An 18,931-nucleotide genomic window follows, 5' to 3' on the forward strand; every position below is an offset into this window, starting at 1 on the left:
GGAGGGAGGGAGTCTGGGTTAGGGAGGGAGGGAGTCTGAGTTAGGGAGGGAGGGAGTCTGGGTTAGGGAGGGAGGGAGTCTGGGTTAGGGAGGGAGGAGTCTGGGTTAGGGAGGGAGGGAGTCTGCGTTAGGGAGGGAGGGAGGGAGTCTGAGTTAGGGAGGGAGGAGTCTGGGTTAGGGAGGGAGGGAGTCTGGGTTAGGGAGAAGGGAGTCTGAGTTAGGGAGGGAGGAGTCTGGGTTAGGGAGGGAGGGAGTCTGCGTTAGGGAGGGAGGGAGGGAGTCTGAGTTAGGGAGGGAGGAGTCTGCGTTAGGGAGGGAGGGAGGGAGTCTGTGATGAGATTCAGCTTCAAAGCTACAGTTATAAGGAGAACACGGAGGCCAAGAAGACGCTAGGCTGGGCATGTCAACAGAAATGATATGATCCTTGAGGAGAGTCCCGTTCAACCAGAGACAACAACAACAACAACCTCAATAACAACAACAACAACAGCAAAATACTGAGAGGAAAAACTGTTTTTTTGGGGGGGGGGAATTGTTACTTTCCAGGATTCAAATTCAAAAAGTAGCATGACCTTTACAAGCTCAAAAACAGATATGCTACTTTCCATGCTTTTTTTTTGTGTGACGCTGTATAGTACGATCAAAGTACGGCGTTAAATTACAGGAGAAGACAAACCTACACACAAAGTTTAGAATGTGGAGAACGCAACGTAACGCTAGTCCAGGGGCTGTCGTTTGGACTCCCATGGAGAGGGAGTCTTAGCATCGGCATTGTATCTCAAATTCACTTCCATATCCTCCTAATTTAACTATTTATCCATTTTAACTTTGTGTTTTTTTTTTTCCGTAAATCAATGTCCTACTTGATCACACTACTACAGCGTCACTCAAAAAGCATCAAAAGTAGCAGATCTACAAGCTCGAAACGTGGCGCGAAGCGTCGCGTTTGGAGCTTGTAGATCTGCTACTTGTTGTGATGCTTGGTCATTTAAATCCCAGTTTAAAAACAGTTCAGGACAGGTTCCAGAGACGATATTTTCTCCACCTCCAACATTGTTTTTTTTATTTTTGAATTTTCTTGCAGATTCATCAGAGGTTGTTTTAAAACGAATCCCCGTCATCTACACGTGATATGTAACAAAAACATTGTGCTTTTCCTGTCTGGAACCGTACGACATACATTCTCGGAAAAAATAAGAAAAAAAAAATACTTCCAAGCTGGTGCCTTTTGGGAACACAGGCCAACATTTTCTCTTTTAATTAATCTCTCCCAAACTATAGCGAACGCGATATAGCTGATCTACAAGCTCACGACGCGATGCGAGCTTCAAACGCGTCGCCGGCCGCGCTGTGAGCTTGTAGATCGTGTTTCTTTCTTTCTTTCTGAAATGACACTATAGCCTGGTACGCTAAATTGGTCATGTTATGGTTACCCCCCCCAATGTGAATTCACGAAAAAATTGGGTCTCGCTATGAAACGCGTGAGATTGTTTACCAGGCAAAATGGCCAGCATACATACATACATACATACAGTACAGTACATGACCTGGTGCCTCGGATATGCATCTGCCTGCATTTGCGGCTGTTTGCTGTCAACAACAACAAACCAGAGAAGTGGGAGGATAGGTCTTAGAACTCTGAGAAACATGTTCAGAGAGGAGAGGTCTTAGAACTCTGAGAAACATGTTCAGTGGGAGGAGAGGTCTTAGAACTCTGAGAAACATGTTCAGTGAGGAGAGGTCTTAGAACTCTAAACGAACATGTTCAGGGAGGAGAGGTCTTAGAACTCTAAACGAACATGTTCAGTGTGGAGAGGTCTTAGAACTCTAAACGAACATGTTCAGGGAGGAGAGGTCTTAGAACTCTAAACGAACATGTTCAGTGGGAGGAGAGGTCTTAGAACTCTGATAAACATGTTCAGTGCAAAACAGTAACGAGAAGAAGGGGCTTGGCTTTTCTTTTCTTTTCTCTTCTCTTCCCTTTCTTTCTTTTTTTTAAATACCCCTCCCACCCCAAATAAAATACAAAATAAAATAAATCACACATGTACAACATCGATTATCCTTTTTAGGACATTCAGAAAAGAAACATTCACTATAGTGTGTGTGTGTGTGCGTGTGTGTGTGTGTGTGTGTGTGTGTGTGTGTGTGTGTGTGTGTGTGTGTGTGCGTGTGCGTGACTGTGTGTGTGTGTGTGTGTGTGTGTGTGTGTCGGTGTGTGTCGGTGTGTGTGTGTGTGTGTGCGTGCGTGACTGTGTCTGTGTGCGTGTGTGCGTGACTGTGTGTGTTTATGTAGTGTCATGCATTACGCTCTGGTGCAAAACAGCTGGCTCAGGAACAGCATTTAAATATGTGTGTGCGTGTGTGCATGCTTGCGTGCGTGCGTATGTGAGCGTGTGTGCGTGCGTGTGTGTGCATGTGAGCATGTGTGCGTGCGTGTGTGTGCGTGAGCGTGCGTGCGTCATCTCATGTAATGTGTGATGGCTCTCAGGGTGTAGAGGAGGGCAGCTTGCAGCCGGGCTTCCAGGACGATGATGTTGGCGTGGATCTGTTGGGAGGTTTTAGGTTTAGGTTTATTTTTTAGCATGTAGTACAAAAAATTGACAATAACATATCAAAGAACAAAAATACAATGCAAGGAAGGGAAGAAGCCAGCTGGCTTATTTGGAATCCTTTCCTGTAGGAAGAGGTCATTGGTTTAAAAAATTAAAAGTTCATAAAGAACAGTACATAAGTCTACAAGTTGTCAAAGGGGGGCAGCTGTGCAGTAAAGAAATAAAAACACAGACTGCACAAAATACGGAAATAAACAATACAACAACAAAACACACACAAGAAAATATAACGCATCAAAGTAAAACATGTAATCTACAGAGAGGAAGAAATAAGATATTTCTTTAGATGTTTTTTGAATATTGGCAAGGATAATGAGGATTTAAGTGAAGCATCTACTATATCTAGGGAGTTCCATAGATGAGGGCCTCTAAATTTGATGAAAGATTGATGAGGAGAAGGACACTAGCGGTCAGTATGGTTTACCCAGGAGAAGAATCATACATGTGTTCTGGTGGGTATCGGCCGTACCTTCTCAGAGTGTCTGAAGTGTCTCCAGAAGCAGTGGTAGACTCGTGCGGTCGTCTGCTCGGGGTGACAGGCCACCGTCTTCACGAACACCTTCAGGGAGCGCTCCAACAGCACGTTCACCTCGCCGTAGTCATAGTCGTCGTAGCTGCGGAACGCACGCACACATTTCGTTATTTAACATCGTAACGGACGCACACATTTAACATCGTTATTTAACATCGTAACGTACGAACACATTTAACATCGTTATTTTAGACCCGAGGTCGATTCCAACAAATGTCTCGTGACAGTTTTCTGAAAATATCAGTGGTTCTCAAACATTTTCATTGTCAAGGACCCCCAGGATTATATGTAATTGGCCGCCGACCCCCATCTGAAAATATGTTGTCTAAGGGACCCCTCCAGAAGCAAAGATTTGAGTTGAAAACGTTCGCTCTGAAAGAATATATATTCAAAGATTTGCGCCACAAAAAGAGTGCCGTGCTATGAGCTTGTAGAACGGCTATTTTTCAATAGCTAAAGTATAACATAATGCTTAAAACACCAAAAGCGGTTCCCGCCCAGAATGGGTGAACAAGACCTTCTTGATCACAGTCAAATGGGCGTTCTAATCTGCAGGCCTTTCACAACTGATTTATGGACATTACAGAGGCTTCCAAATATGAACACAACTAGTTTGGTTTATTTGTAAACCAAGTTGTATACTAGCATCCTTAAGACGTTGGCAATTTAAGTAGTTAACCCATTCTGAACGGGAACCCATGGTGTTGGCATCATGTTATGCTTTAACTATTGAAAAATAGCAGATCTACAAGCTCATAGCACGCCACCGAGTGGCACGCTACGAGCTTGTAGGTCTGCTATTTTTGAAAAATCTAAGAACGACTGACATTTTTAGAATCTGATCTCAGGTCAGAATGGGTTAATCAGACCAGTGTGTGTCCAGTGGAAACCACGTATGAATCTGATCTCAGGTCAGAATGGGTTAAGGACAGTGGATGTAGTTCAACACTAACCGGATGCCATAGAGACAGTGGATGTAGTTCCACAGAGCTTTCCTCAGGGTGTGGGTGTCCACGCCTTCATGCATCGCCATCCTGTGGTAGGTCATGGTAATGGCAATCTGGAGAGAGAGAGAGGATCTGTTTATAAACCCACAGCAGCGCTGTAAAACCTGGCTCTCAGCCAGCGGCCCGGTTATTTATCACAGAGTCAGATGATTAGATTAGGAGGAGTGTTGTCCGATTAGCCCCGTGTCAGCGGTTTGGCAGCGCTAATGACCGTTAACTGCTAATGAGTGAAAGGTGACGGCAGAGACCAGTTCATTAATGAGTGAAAGGTGACGGCAGAGACCAGTTCATTAATGAGTGAAAGGTGACGGCAGAGACCAGTTCATTAATGAGTGAAAGGTGACGGCAGAGACCAGTTCATTAATGAGTGAAAGCTGACGGCAGAGACCAGTTCATTAATGAGTGAAAGGTGACGGCAGAGACCAGTTCATTTAGGAAAGGACAGTGAGTCCATCCCGATTGCAGACGTGGTGGTACACAAATCCTACAAATGGTCACATTTTAAAGTGGTGCAAATCTTGGTTACTGATCCCGAGAGTGTGTGTTGCTGGAGAAGGGTTGTTAATAAGGTAACATTTTCTCCTGATTTGTCTCTCTGAGAAAAAGGGTTTGTTAATTAGGTCGATGTTTTTGCCTGATTTGTCTCTCTGGAAAAAAGGCATTTTAGGATGAAAATCTTGGGAATATTGTGTGGCTTGTACTTGTGGTCCAATATTTACAAGCGCACGCAGAGCGCGCAAGTACTGCGATCGGCTGGGCATGTATGTACTGTATGTCGGAGTCCTCTCTTGTTTAAGACCGTAGCCTATGGTGACGTTACCGTCAACAGCCAATAAGGGACCACCATTCTTGGTGATGTAACGAGGTTGGCTCAGGTCAATACCGGTTCCAGTATTCCTGGTGATGCCAGTGGTGAGCGCACCCTCATGGCGCGCTCTGCTTGCGCACAGGTAGGCCATGCATGGCCTACTTGTGTACAAGGCGCAAGTTGGCAGGACTATTTACTCAAACCCGAAGGAGGAGATTCCATGCTCGCGTCTTTGGACCAGGCTCAGGAGACACTAGGGTTCAAAGGTCAGGGTTCAAAGACGTACCTGGAACTTTTCGTCTAGCAGCTGACCCATGTCTGGGAGGAGCCTGTTGACCAGCGAGTAGCCGTGGTCCTCCCAGGAGTAGTCCTACACACACACACACACACACACACACACACACACACACACACACAGAAATAACATTAATAACCATTTGTGTATCCTCTACCAATATCTAAACATAAATAAATAATGAATAACCTCGACATGAGAAGGTGTTGAAAACCACTGGTAGAGCATATATATATATATATATATATATATATATATATATATTATATAACGTAATTATACACAACGGTATACAAGGCCACAGGAGGCGTGGCTCTGTGATGTCATTACCTGGGCTCTCATGGTGGGCGGGGCCTGTTCTCCTCTGGGCGCAAAGTCCTCGTAGCTGAACTCTGGGTTCTCCACCAATCGTAAGACCAGGTCGGGTGGCGCTCCACGGACGACCGCTACACACACGCACACACGTACACACACACACACACACACACACACACACACACACACACACACATTTAGCATCTTTATTTGCATTCACATTTTACAAGAAATTCTTGAACACAAACAATAGTGGATGCGCACACTTGTAAAACTCTACAGCAAGTGCTTCAGGATACAGATCACGGGTACAGAAAGCATCGCCTTCTCCATATATGGTCGACTGCCAATTATTGCAGACACTGAACAGAATTTTGCCGATGCCTGATTAGCTCTCTGCTTATTGTGCATGCCTGCAATCTGCAGGCCCCTCACCACTGATTTATGGACATTACCGAGGCTTCCAAATATGAACACAAGTAGTTTACATCTGTAGCCAAGCTGTATAATAGCATCCTTAAGCACCTTGGTAAGGAATGCCTCTTCCAGACTGTGGTCAAATGTACATGATGCCACTTCCAAAATGGTCACTTCTCTACTGTCCTCATCAACAACAACAATATCTGGTGGTGTATTAGCTGTGACATCTGAAAAGGCATCATTTTCCTTACTGTGCATGAACATGGCAGTTGAAACACGCGAGTGCTTGTACATTTTGGCAGCTGATGAAACATATGAACTTATATGTCCTTTAGCTAATAGGTCAACAATTCTGTCCATTCCCTTATATACAGTACATAGCAGCACACACACACACACACACACACACACACACACACACACACACACACACACACACCTGTGGGTATGCTCTCGCTCCTCTCCCTCTCGAAGCGGGTGAGCATCTCCTCCTGTGTGCACTCTTCCTCCTGCTGCTGCAGCTCCACCATCCTCTTCATCAGGACCTCCACCTCCATGCTGCCCCCGTCCACCAGCTGGGGGGAGGGGGGGGGGAGGGAGGGAGAGGGGGGAGAGAGGGGGGAGGGAGAGAGGGGGAGGGAGAGAGGGGGAGGGAGAGAGAGGGGAGGGAGAGGGAGAGAGAGAGAGAGAGAGAGAGAGAGGGGGGAGAGAGAGAGAGAGGAGAGAGAGATGGAAAGGGAGAGTTGGAAAAAGCAGTTTCTTTCATTAAAAAAATGCAAGTGTTTTATCCATTTAAAATAGTGAAAACGTAAACATACAATCACCTCCTCCACAAACTAAATGCTACACATCTATCTACGTGACGGTGGGGCGGCAGTGGCTCAGGGGCTGGATGGGAACCGCAAGGTTCCCAGTTCGAACCCTGTGGGCTCCCCCAGAGTTAGTGTCAAAGTGTCCTTGAGCAAGACTCTGAACCCCTAATTGCTCCTGATGTGCAGGTTGGTGCCTTGCATGGTTTCCGCCGGCATCGGTGTGTGAATGTGTGTATATAAATGCACGATTTTACCAGCGTTCAGCTGGAATGACCAGAGGCCCGTGCTTACCTTGTGCTGCCACTTGGGGCCGCCAAAACACTCCGGTGCAGGTTTAAAACCTTACCCCATTTTTGATTGATTGAAATATTTATTAACAGTTTGCAGAATTACAGTACATTTCAAGCACTCAAACTCGATACAAAGACTGTTAACTGTGAGTGGACGACCCAAAATAAGCATTACACTCGTTTACAAGAGGGTCCACCGTGTTCAATTCATCAAAACATTTAGAGACGTACAAATAGACACTTCTATATAGTTAAAGAACAGAACAGGAATTCATCATAAAGGAAGCAGAAAGGGAAAAGAAACATATACAGTGAGGGGAAAAGGGGTGGTTCCTCAAACATCTTCATCTCAAGGACCTCCCAAATGGACCCTTCGCTAAACCCAACCCCAAAAGAAGCCAATCCAAGTAGTTAAGTAACCGTTACTATGATATGCAAGCTTTCTTCACCTCATATAGCCGTCAGTGTTATTGTGCATGGCTTTGTGTTTGTTGAACACATACACAGCTTAACATCGGGGAAGTTACACGACTGAGCCACCCGGGGTGATGGCAATAATACTAATCACGCGTGCATTAAATGAAAACAAACTCCTGTCGGAAGTTTTATAGTTGATGGAGTTGGACCATAGAGTTATTATACAATAGAGAAGACACCCAGAGGAAATCCTGAAGCGCAATGGACATAGTAGCCGAAGAAGGTATTGCAGCTTGGTAAGGTTTGGTCCTCAAACACATGAACGCGCACTAGGCTCCGTCCACTCTGCCGGTCGTCGCGCGTTCATGTGTTTGAGGACAATCCATCCAGAATGCACACTGTTCCTAAACCGGAAGGAGGAGTGGATTCGCCTCATGCGCTTCTGAGCAACTCAATGCAAGTGGACGGGAGGAGAACTTGGGTGTCTTCTCTATTGTATATATACTCTAAGAGTTGGACACTGTTTCTCCCTCTAACATTTCCTTGTATTTCTAGTTAATTTTGTCCAGTGAAAAGCAGGCCTTGTTTTGACTACATTTTGAAGTTGCTTGCTTAATTAACAACATGCATCTCAATGGGTGAAAAGCACAGCTTGCCAGGCCCAGAGTTGTGACATTGAGGGGGCAGAAAACAGCCCGGTGGTCACGTGGTTCAACTTCCAGTGTTCCTATTCGCCAATACAAGTCTATAGAAGAGCCCCCATTGGACTGAAGCTCCATGAGGTGAACGGAGTTGTCGTAACTCTGTCTTACTCTATGGCTCTGGACGGGCCTTGGTTTGGCAGAGTGGAGAGGCTGGGGCTTAGTCATAGGTCAAATGATGTGTGTTTTTGCCACAGCATGTTTTAAACTATTAGTAATTTAGCTGGGGACCCCCTAGAACAACCTTTAAGGACCCCAGGGGACCCCCTAGAACAACCTTTAAGGACCCCAGGGGACCCCCTAGAACAACCTTTAAGGACCCCAGGGGACCCCCTAGAACAACCTTTAAGGACCCCAGGGGGTCCCCGCCCAGAGAAACAGGCGCCTTACACCCACGATTAAAAACAACAACAACAGAAAATAAGCCCCGCCCACCAAACCAAGCTCACCTCTTGTCGGCTGTCCTCGTGGGCGGGGCTGTGGTGGGGGCTGCGGGGCACGTGATTGGGCGAGGGCGGGTGGAAGGCGTGGCCTCCCACGTGGTCGGGCTCCGGGTTGAGGCCACACCCCCAGACGAAGGACGACAGCGAGTGGGCGTGGGCCATGAGGATGACGGCGTGGATCAGCTCGGCCAATGACCAGCGAGACTCCGCCCCGGGACACACCAACTCCTGTGGGTTTGGGGAGGGAGGGGGGAGAGAGGAGGGAGTGTTAAAATACATGGTAAATGGTGCATTTATATAGCGCCTTTATCCAAGGCGCTTTACACAGATTGTACATTACATTCACCCATTCACACACACATTCATACACCGATGGCGGCATAAACCATGCAAGGCACCAGCCAGCACATCAGGAGCAATTAAGGGTTCAGAGTCTTGCTCAAGGACACTTTGACACCGACTCTGGGGGAGCCCACAGGGTTCGAACTGGCAACCTTTACCGGTTACCATCCGGCCACTCTACCGCTGAGCCACTGCTGCCCCATGGTGATAGACGGTGATTTTAGGATGAGTCAACATTTGTGACCGTTGATATGCATGGAAAAGGTTATGTGTCATCAGCTTCCATTTAAAAAGGAAGCAAGTGCAAACATGAACAATTATTGAAATAAGCACTTAAAGGGAAACGTCACCCTTTTTGCAAAGAAATATGACGCTTAGAAGATTTAGAACACTTTCCTGGGGCTCTTTGTGTGTGTGTAATACCCCATTGTCCTGATTATAAGACTATGTTTTTTTCCAATGTAAATATCCTAATGAACCGGGTCGTATTATAATCAGGGACTAGACCATTTGACATATTGAGATCGTGTGTGTGTGTGTATGTGTGTGTGTGTGTGTGTGTGTGTGTGTGTGTGTCTGTCTGTCTGTCTGTGTGTGTGTGTGCGGTGCGGTGCAGTGGTACCTGTATGTTCTGTGCGGTGCGGTGCGGTGCGGTGGTACCTGTATGTTCTGCTGTGTGATTAACCAGGGCCTGTGTGTGTGTGCGGTCCGGTGCGGTGGTACCTGTATGTTCTGCTGGGTGATGAGCCAGGGCCGGTGGGCCAGCAGCATGTTGAGGGTGTGTGTGTGTGTGTGTGTGTGTGCGGTGCGGTGGTACCTGTATGTTCTGTGCGGTGCGGTGCGGTGGTACCTGTATGTTCTGCTGGGTGATGAGCCAGGGCCGGTGGGCCAGCAGCATGTTGAGGGTGTGTGTGGTGCGGTGGTACCTGTATGTTCTGTGCGGTGCGGTGCGGTGGTACCTGTATGTTCTGTGCGGTCCGGTGCGGTGGTACCTGTATGTTCTGTGCGGTGCGGTGGTACCTGTATGTTCTGCTGGGTGATGAGCCAGGGCCGGTGGGCCAGCAGCATGTTGAGGGTGTGTGTGTGCGGTGCGGTCCGGTGCGGTCCGGTGCGGTGGTACCTGTATGTTCTGTGCGGTGCGGTGCGGTGCGGTGGTACCTGTATGTTCTGTGTGGTGCGGTGCGGTGCGGTGGTACCTGTATGTTCTGTGCGGTGCGGTGCGGTGCGGTGGTACCTGTATGTTCTGTGCGGTGCGGTGCGGTGGTACCTGTATGTTCTGTGCGGTGCGGTGCGGTGGTACCTGTATGTTCTGCTGGGTGATGAGCCAGGGCCGGTGGGCCAGCAGCATGTTGAGCGTGTGCAGACTGCTCAGCTTGGGGGGGACGTGCTCCAGACTCCAGACTCCAGACTCCAGACTCCAACCAAAGGTATGGCTCCCCCATATCTTGCAAGTATGATCGAACCCTACAAACCCTCCCGCTCACTCAGATCAGCCAACGCAGGGAAGCTGGAAGTACCCTCACTAAAAACGCCGGGACAACGCTCCACACGTCCCAAACTCTTCTCCCTTCTGGCTCCAAAACTGTGGAATGCACTTCCCATTGCAGTCAGAACTGCAGCATCACTCCCAATCTTCCGCCGTAGTCTGAAAACCCACCTTTTCAGACTCCATCATGGCCCATAGCACTTACCCCACCCCCTTAGATAGCAATTCTAGTAGTCATAGCACGTCATAGTACATATGTGTAGCATAGTAGTATAGATGTATAGCTTATATGTATAGTTTCATTATAGATATTCCACTGTTACTTTCTTAGCTACGCATGTTTCATGATAAATGTCTTTATGTGATGTATTCCCATGCTTTTGTTCTTGCTTAATGTAAGTCGCTCTGGATTAAGAGCGTCTGCTAAATGCCTAAATTGTAAATTGTAAATTGTCCTCAGCCAGCTCTCGTCTCCGCCGGCCTCCAGGAAGCTGGCGCTGTGCTGCTGGATGAGGTAGGAGCACTGGTGACGCGCTGCCGCCTGGGGGGGGGAGCACACACACACACACACACACACACACACACACACACACACACACACACACACAGAGGAGAGACAGAACATGTTAGAGCAGGTAGGAGGAGTACTGGTGACGCTCTACTGCCTGAACAAAGTGAAGAGAAAAGAACATGTTCGCTACAGGGCTGTCATACACCACCGTTTCCCAAACACGTGGACAGACAAAAATTACGTCATTATGTCGCTTAATGTCCTCAAACCAAATCCAAATCCAGGGGTATAGGCATAAGTTAATGCCTATTCCTAGGCTTTAATAACACTAACTACAGTACCTGAGTAATGTTCACTTTGAGCTGCGTCCAACGCATTCACTTCCATTTCCGTCGGCCTTACCGTTGACAGTTCTTTTTTGGGGGTATTACTGTATATTTATTTAATTTATCTTTGCTGAACCCGATGCTCAACCCAGCCCAACTAAAAATGAGTATATATTTTGGCCCCGGCCCAAAAACGTCGGGTCGGGTTCGGACTTCGGGCAGAATTTGAAGAACTCTAATATCTCGTCAATGGCAGCGATTGTGTTTTAATGTCCAATATGGTGGTTCTACTAGGACTACTAGGGGTGAAGTCGACAGAAACCGAGTGCAAAACCTTGTGAATGCAGGCCTGGTAACAGGATGGAATAAATAGTGGACCTTTTTATTCAAATACTACTGAGAAATGTACTAGCAGAATATTATGAAGAAAGCAACTTTATTTTCCGCCTTTTTCAAATACTTTGAAATGTTATGGAAAAATGGTGACGGTGCTGCACAGGTGTTTACAGTCAAGCTACAGCTGCTGGTACAGTAGTAATTATCTTGACGAGAAGGGAAATATCTGAACTGTGTAACGAATACAGAATGCCCCTAGCCCATTCTGACCGGGAACCCGTTTTGGTGTTAGCATCATGTTATGCTTTAGCTATTGAAAAATAGCAGATCTACAAGCTCATAGCGCGCCACCGAGTGGCGCGCTACGAGCTTGTAGGTCTGCTATTTTTGAAAAATCGAAGAACGACTGACATTTTTTAGAATCTGATCTCAGGTCAGAATGGGTTCATCAGACCAGTGTGTGTGTCCTGTGGAAACCTCGTATGAATCTGATCTCAGGTCAGAATGGGTTAAGCCTGACACGTGCCACATATACACTATGCAGTGGTGAAAAGTATCTGTTAGTATCAAGTACATTTACTCAAGTACTGTACTTAACTGTGGCGTAAATAATCGCAAAGATGTACTGTATATACAACAACAGTGGCCTTGTGGTTCGAGTGTCCACCCTGGGACTGTGAGGTCGGGGGTTCGATCCCCGGCCGGGTCATACCAAAGATAAATTCAGCTTGGTGCTCAGAATCAAGGGTTGGATTGGGGGGTACGTCCCTGCGACATCCCAGTGTCATGTCCAGGGGGTGAACTCACGCTACAGAAACAGGAGATAGTTTCCATCCCTTATAATGAAATGCATTTTTATAGCGCTTTTCCAAGTGCTCAAAGCGCTTTGCAATGGTTCATTCATTCATTCATACATTGGGAGGTGAAGGTTCATTCATTCATTCATACATTGAGAGGTGAAGGTTCATTCATTCATACATTGGGAGGTGAAGGTTCATTCATTCATACATTGGGAGGTGAAGGTTCATTCATACATACATTGGGAGGTGAAGGTTCATTCATTCATACATTGGGAGGTGAAGGTTCATTCATTCATACATTGGGAGGTGAAGGTTCATTCATTCATACATTGGGAGGTGAAGGTTCATTCATACATACATTGGGAGGTGAAGGTTCATTCATTCATACATTGGGAGGTGAAGGTTCATTCATACATACATTGGGAGGTGAAGGTTCATTCATTCATACATTGGGAGGTGAAGGTTCATTCATTCATACGTTGGGAGGTGAAGGTTCATTCATTCATACATTGGGAGGTGAAGGTTCATTCATTCATACGTTGGGAGGTGAAGCGGCGAACAGTCGACACCAGCGTCCTCACTTCCCACATTCACACACCGACGGTGGCGAGCTCACACCGACCGACTCATTGGAGGCAACGTAGGGTTCAGTGTCTTCTTACCCAAGGACACTTCCACATGTTGGACAGGAGGAGGAGGAGGAGCCGGGATTCGAACCGCCGACCCACAGGGATCATTGGACGACCTGCTCTACCTCCTGAGCCACAGCCGCCCGGCTACGGGCCTCATGGCTCAGCGAAGCTTACTTATTCGCAACATGGAGGTTGGAAATGTTTAGTAAATAGACACAAACACTGGAGTCAGTGGAAAACTGACACAATAATGCTGTGGGCAGAAACAAAAAAAGGTTTTTTTTAGTCCGCCCTTGTTTATGTTGAATTTGCTAAAACATCATTTTTGGAAAAAACTCAAAATAAACATGATACGCCCTGCAGTCATGCACCATGCTGCTCCTGTGATGTTTCTTTTTTTACTGACAAGTTTAAAATAAGAATTGAGTGAACACATGATAAATATTTAATCAAGATCCTCTTAGCATCAAGTAAAAAACCAATCACACGACGCTGGTACCAACAGGACCCACCGACGAAAGATCAATGGATGGACATTATTGAGGAACTGTATTCTATGGAAAAACTAACATTCATACTGAGACTACAAGAGGATAAATTCTATAAAAAATGGGAAAAGTGGAATCTCTTCTCTCAGCCTATAGCGATATTGCAAAATAATTTCATTGAATGTTTATTGTAATATGAAAAATGCAGCCTTTTTTCTTTTACTTTTTGTCCTTTTTCTTTTCTTTTTCTTTCCCGTATTGTCTTGTTAGTTGTTTTTTTGTTTGTGTCTGTTCTTCCTTCAATAAAAATTAAGTGAAAAAAATAATAATAATAATAATTGAGTGAAGAGAATATACATACGTTGTATAACTTGATCACACTATACAGCGTCACGCAAAAGAATCAAAGGTAGCAGATCTACAAGCTCTAAACGCCACTCGAAACGGCCTCGTTTCGAGCTTGTAGATCTGCTATTTTTGACGCTGTTGAATTCGAGTCCTGAAAAGTAACCGTTTTGGACATAATATCGAAACATGGCTTTTTCAGAAAACTGTCAGGATTGTAGAAGACATTTTTAGAACCTGATCTCAGGTCAGAATGGGTTAACCAACGATATGCGATACTAATTAATCTTGTGTGCAACCTGGTTACAACTTATTGCCCTTTCTCTATACATCCAGACACTAAGCTATACTCCCACCCCTAGTGCTGCGATAGAAATTCCTCAGGTGGTCTTTTATCTTTATTATCTTCTATTATCTTTATTATATGTTTGTAAATATGCATTGTTGCTGCTCAGTATCTGTGGACCTCGCCATGCACACGAAAAGTGCATTTCGTTGCTTTTATCTGTTTGAGTATAGGTGACAATAAACAGTCCTTTCCTTATATTCAACTGATTCTTAAAGTTCAGTGACCTCCCAATTTGCAGCAGACTGGAATATCTTACCGTTTCCTTTACTATTCCGGTGCTGACTCCACCCCTCGTTACCTATTGGTTAACTATTGACTGGTGTTCACTTGAACAAAGCGTATATTATATATAATCGGTGGAGGTTAGTTAGTTAGTTAGTTAGTTGCTGCCAGAGTGAGGTCTAGCCAACACCAACTCGGGATTCCTGGATCGCTGCCCTCCACAAATTCCTATCCAAACATCAGGTTCTTGAGCTCTGGTTTTACGAGCTTGTGGATCTGCTGCGTGTTGTGCTTTTGTGACACGCTGTAGCGCAAGTGGTTCCCAAACGTTGTCATGTCAGGGACCCCCAAATTGACACTCATTAGCCCGCGGACCCCCATTTTGAAAAGATATTCCAAGGAAGCCCCACAAGAGAAGATTTTTTATGGCTCTGGCAGTGATTTTCACCGGTTTTTATTTCAAAGACCCCCAGGTTTGACCTGAATTAGGCTACGGACCCCCCCATTTAATGGCATTTCTATCTCTGGGACCCCCATTGATGTACAGTATATTGTAAAAATCTAAGTAAATTTAACTTTGAGAGTGTACAAATGGAACCAAATCAATACAGCATGGAGAATTGTGGACAAACTCGTATCCAACGTTAACCAAATATTCTAAAGTTTTGGGTCTGAGAGGCTGAATGTCATCAAACGGTGGTTCTCTGGCTCAAATACAGAATAAATAATGGACCTTGATGTGAAGGGTTGAAAACCAACGCTGTAGGCAGCAGGGCGTAAATTTAACCCATTCTGGGACGGGAACCCCTTTTGGTGTTTTAAGCATTATAGGTTATCCTTTAGCTATTGAAACATAGCAGATCTACAAGCTCATAGCGCGGCACCGAGCGCCGCGCTATGAACTTTTTATTTTAGAAAAATCGTGAAATATATATTCAAAGAATATATATATTCTTTCAGAGTTCCAGTTTTTAACTCAAATCTTTGCTTTTGGGGGGGGGGGGTCCCTGGAACAACATATTATCAGATGGGGGTCGGCGGCATATTACATATAATTTTTGGGGTCGTTGAAATGATGAAATATTGAGAACCACTGATATAGAAACATGAGGTTTTTCAGAAAAATTGATTTCTTTTTAATTTCGACGTCAGGCCTAAATGGAAACCTTAAGAAACACAAACGGTTATAACGTTACAGGTCTCAGCCCCGACAGCAACACGGCCTCTATATACAGTACGTACGTGTGTATATATACAGTAGGAATATGTGGGTCATGGTTTCTAATCTATGCTGCCGTGCCGAGTGTCAAATGAAGGTCTGTGTTTACCTTGGGCAACCTCTGGCACGAGCAGCACACTGAGCACCAAGCCAAGCAGGCCAAGGCTATTCGCATTCTGCAACTCCTCTGGCCTCGTTCCAGCACGTGCGCACACACACACACACACACACACACACACACACACACACACACACACACACACACACACACGGACTCACACAGAAACACACACACACACACACACACACACGGACTCACACAGAAACACACACACACACACACACACACACACACACACACGTGCGTCCTCCTCAATTTGTCATGGCCCAACGGGCCGGGTTATGACACACACACACACACACACACACACTGGCACGCACACAAACACACACACACACACTGGCACATAGTCAGAGCGCCTCTGTTGCTAATTTGAGATCGCACGTGTCTCGTGCATGCTCGCATTCGTCATTATAATAGCCTGGTGTGAGCAGCAATCAAATCAGCACCACTATAATAAGCTCCCTGCAGAGCCCCCCCCCCACCTCCCCCCCCTGCCCACTGCAGAGCTGCCCCCCCCCCTGCCCCCCCCTGCCCCCCCCTGCCCCCCCCACCTGCAGAGTTCCCACAGCTAAAAAGAGAAGCCGACACTATGCGAGGACCTCGGCGCTAAGTTCCGCTAACTGGTATCCTGAACTCGGAAGACACTGCAGCCTGCTAATGCTATACCCATGAGCTCATGGCGGAAACACAATCCCCTGCAAAGGGTTTAAGAAAGAATGATTGCTATATTGCCAGGATACTGTATATCGCCCCGTTCAACCCCCGATCTATTTATGAAGATCCAAAACGCCGCGACCGGAGTGTTGACTGAATGGTGTGTGTGTGTGTGACTGTGTTGTCGGATCGCTTGTTGATGTTTCACTAGCTGATGAGAAAGAAGTACAGGCCGGGGACGGTACTGCGACCGCTAGGTTCCGTGCAATAGAGCGTTGTTTTGACCAGAAGGGAGGATTTGGAGTCTAAAGCGACTGAAGGCGCGCGTGTGTGTGTGTGTGTGTGTGTGTGTGTGCGCACGCACGATCAAGATGGCGCAGTTCAGTCTTATCTGAATACGTTTTTTTATTTTTTATCCCACGATTTTGTAACCCATTTTTCACCCCTGTGTCAATTTTCTAATGTGATCCTGGGCTCTACACACCCTCCACCAACCTAGTCCCCATATATGGGGACAAGGGGAGAGCAACGGACTTGAACTCATGCTTCCTTCATGCCCGAGTGTCCAAGTTGCTCCTTTACACCTGACAGGGGGGAGTTTCCCTGGTTGGACGTAGCGCGTGGAAGGAACACGCTATTCCAACCAGTTCCTTTCCCCTCCATCAGGCGCCCCGGCTGGCCAGGGGGAGGCAGTTTAGAGACCAGGATTACTGCATGTTTTTTGTGAGGGTACCTACTACCTACCCTAGGGGACACGGCGAGAACATGTGAGGGTACCTACCCTATAGGGGACACGGGGAGAACATGTGAGGGTACCTACCCTAGGGGACACGGGGGAGAACATGTGAGGGTACCTACCCTAGGGGACACGGGGAGAACATGTGAGGGTACCTACCCTAGGGGACACGGGGGGAGAACATGTGAGGGTACCTACCCTAGGCCTAGGGGACACGGGGAGAACATGTGAGGGTATACCTACCCTATAGGGGACCCGTGTAAAAACATGCAAACTCCCCACAGAAAGGCCCTTTCGCCAACCCCGCCTCGGGTATATGAGCTATAGAACAAGGTAAGGGGACCTTCTAGCTGTGAGGCGACAGCACTACCGACTGTGGAGAAGAGGAAGCTCTTCTCCACTTTCTCCTCCCTCCTTAAACCCCCTCCCCCCACTCAACCTGCATCCCTCACTGCTGAGGTTTTTGTCAACTACTTCGAGAAGAAGGTTGATGATATCAGCAGCTCCTTTCCTCCCCTCCCACATAAAGTGGCATCTGACTCAACCAACACTAACCCCAACATACCATGCATGTCCTCCTTCTCTCCTCTTTCCCCAGACGAGGTTCTACAACTAGTGACATCCTCTAGACCTACCACCTGTCCTCTTGACCCTGTCCCGTCTCCAATCTTCCAGACCATCGCACCTGATCTGCTCCCCTTCATCACCTCCATCATCAACACCTCAGTAACCTCAGGCTGTGTCCCATCTGCCCTCAAGTCAGCCAGAGTAACACCACTCCTCAAGAAACCAACTCTTGACCCCTCAGATGTCAAGAACTACAGACCGGTATCACTCCTTTCATTTATTTCTAAAACCATTGAACGTGTTGTCTCCAACCAGCTCTCTCTCCATCTCTCACAGCACAACCTGCTGGATCCCAACCAGTCCGGATTTAAGAAGGCCCACTCCACAGAAACTGCCCTGCTGGCAGTCACAGAAGCACTACATGCTGCCCAAGCTGCTTCCCACTCTGCAGTACTGATCCTCCTAGACCTATCGGCAGCATTTGACACAGTGAACCACCAGCTGCTCCTAGACACCCTAGCGGATCTAGGCATCGGTGGAACGGCACTAAAGTGGTTCTCTTCCTACCTCACCGACCGGACCTACCAGGTTTCCTGGAAAGGTCTGTTATCATCCCCCCGAACCCTCCAAACTGGGGTCCCACAGGGATCGGTTCTTGGTCCCCTCCTTTTCTCACTGTACACTAAATCCCTTGGCACTATCATCTCTGCTCACAATATATCCTATCACTGCTACGCCGATGACACACAACTGTTTCTATCCTTCCCCCCCTCTGCCACTCAGGTGGAAGAGCGCATCACCGCATGCCTGGCTGACATCTCACAGTGGATGTCCTCCAACCACCTCAAACTGAACCCAGACAAGACTGAGCTTCTCTTCTTCCCAGCTAAGTCCTGCCCTATGCGGGAGCTAACTATCTCCATAGACAACGCCCTGGTAACGTCTGTCCCAACAGCCAGGAATCTTGGTGTTGTCCTGGACAGTCAGCTCTCGTTCAAAACTCACATCACAGCTGTCACCCGATCCTGTAGGTTCACACTCTATAACATACGACGAATTAGACCGTTCCTCACCCAGGAATCAGCCCAGCTCCTAATCCAGACAACAGTCTTGTCAAAACTTGACTATTGTAACTCCCT

At 46.9% G+C, this 18,931-nt stretch overlaps 1 protein-coding gene across 2 annotated transcripts in view; it reads right to left on the reverse strand.

Annotated features, from left to right (window-relative positions):
- Positions 1 to 1,717: 1,717 nt before the first annotated feature.
- sesn2 (sestrin 2) overlaps positions 1,718 to 18,931 on the reverse strand; it is a 36,543-nt gene continuing 19,329 nt past the window's right edge. For both annotated transcript variants that reach the window (XM_080788329.1, XM_080788330.1), the window contains exons 4-12: positions 10,937 to 11,024; positions 10,298 to 10,392; positions 8,662 to 8,883; positions 6,432 to 6,567; positions 5,588 to 5,703; positions 5,249 to 5,332; positions 4,101 to 4,207; positions 3,085 to 3,229; positions 1,718 to 2,548 (exon numbers count right to left, since the gene is read on the reverse strand). In XM_080788329.1, the coding sequence (XP_080644455.1) occupies positions 2,462 to 2,548; positions 3,085 to 3,229; positions 4,101 to 4,207; positions 5,249 to 5,332; positions 5,588 to 5,703; positions 6,432 to 6,567; positions 8,662 to 8,883; positions 10,298 to 10,392; positions 10,937 to 11,024 (1,080 nt within the window). In that variant the 3' untranslated portion in view covers positions 1,718 to 2,461. The remainder of the gene's footprint in view (positions 2,549 to 3,084; positions 3,230 to 4,100; positions 4,208 to 5,248; positions 5,333 to 5,587; positions 5,704 to 6,431; positions 6,568 to 8,661; positions 8,884 to 10,297; positions 10,393 to 10,936; positions 11,025 to 18,931) is intronic.

This window comes from Protomyctophum bolini (genome assembly GCF_963924005.1).
Source record: "Protomyctophum bolini genome assembly, chromosome: 17".
Classification (NCBI taxonomy): Eukaryota; Metazoa; Chordata; class Actinopteri; order Myctophiformes; family Myctophidae; genus Protomyctophum; species Protomyctophum bolini.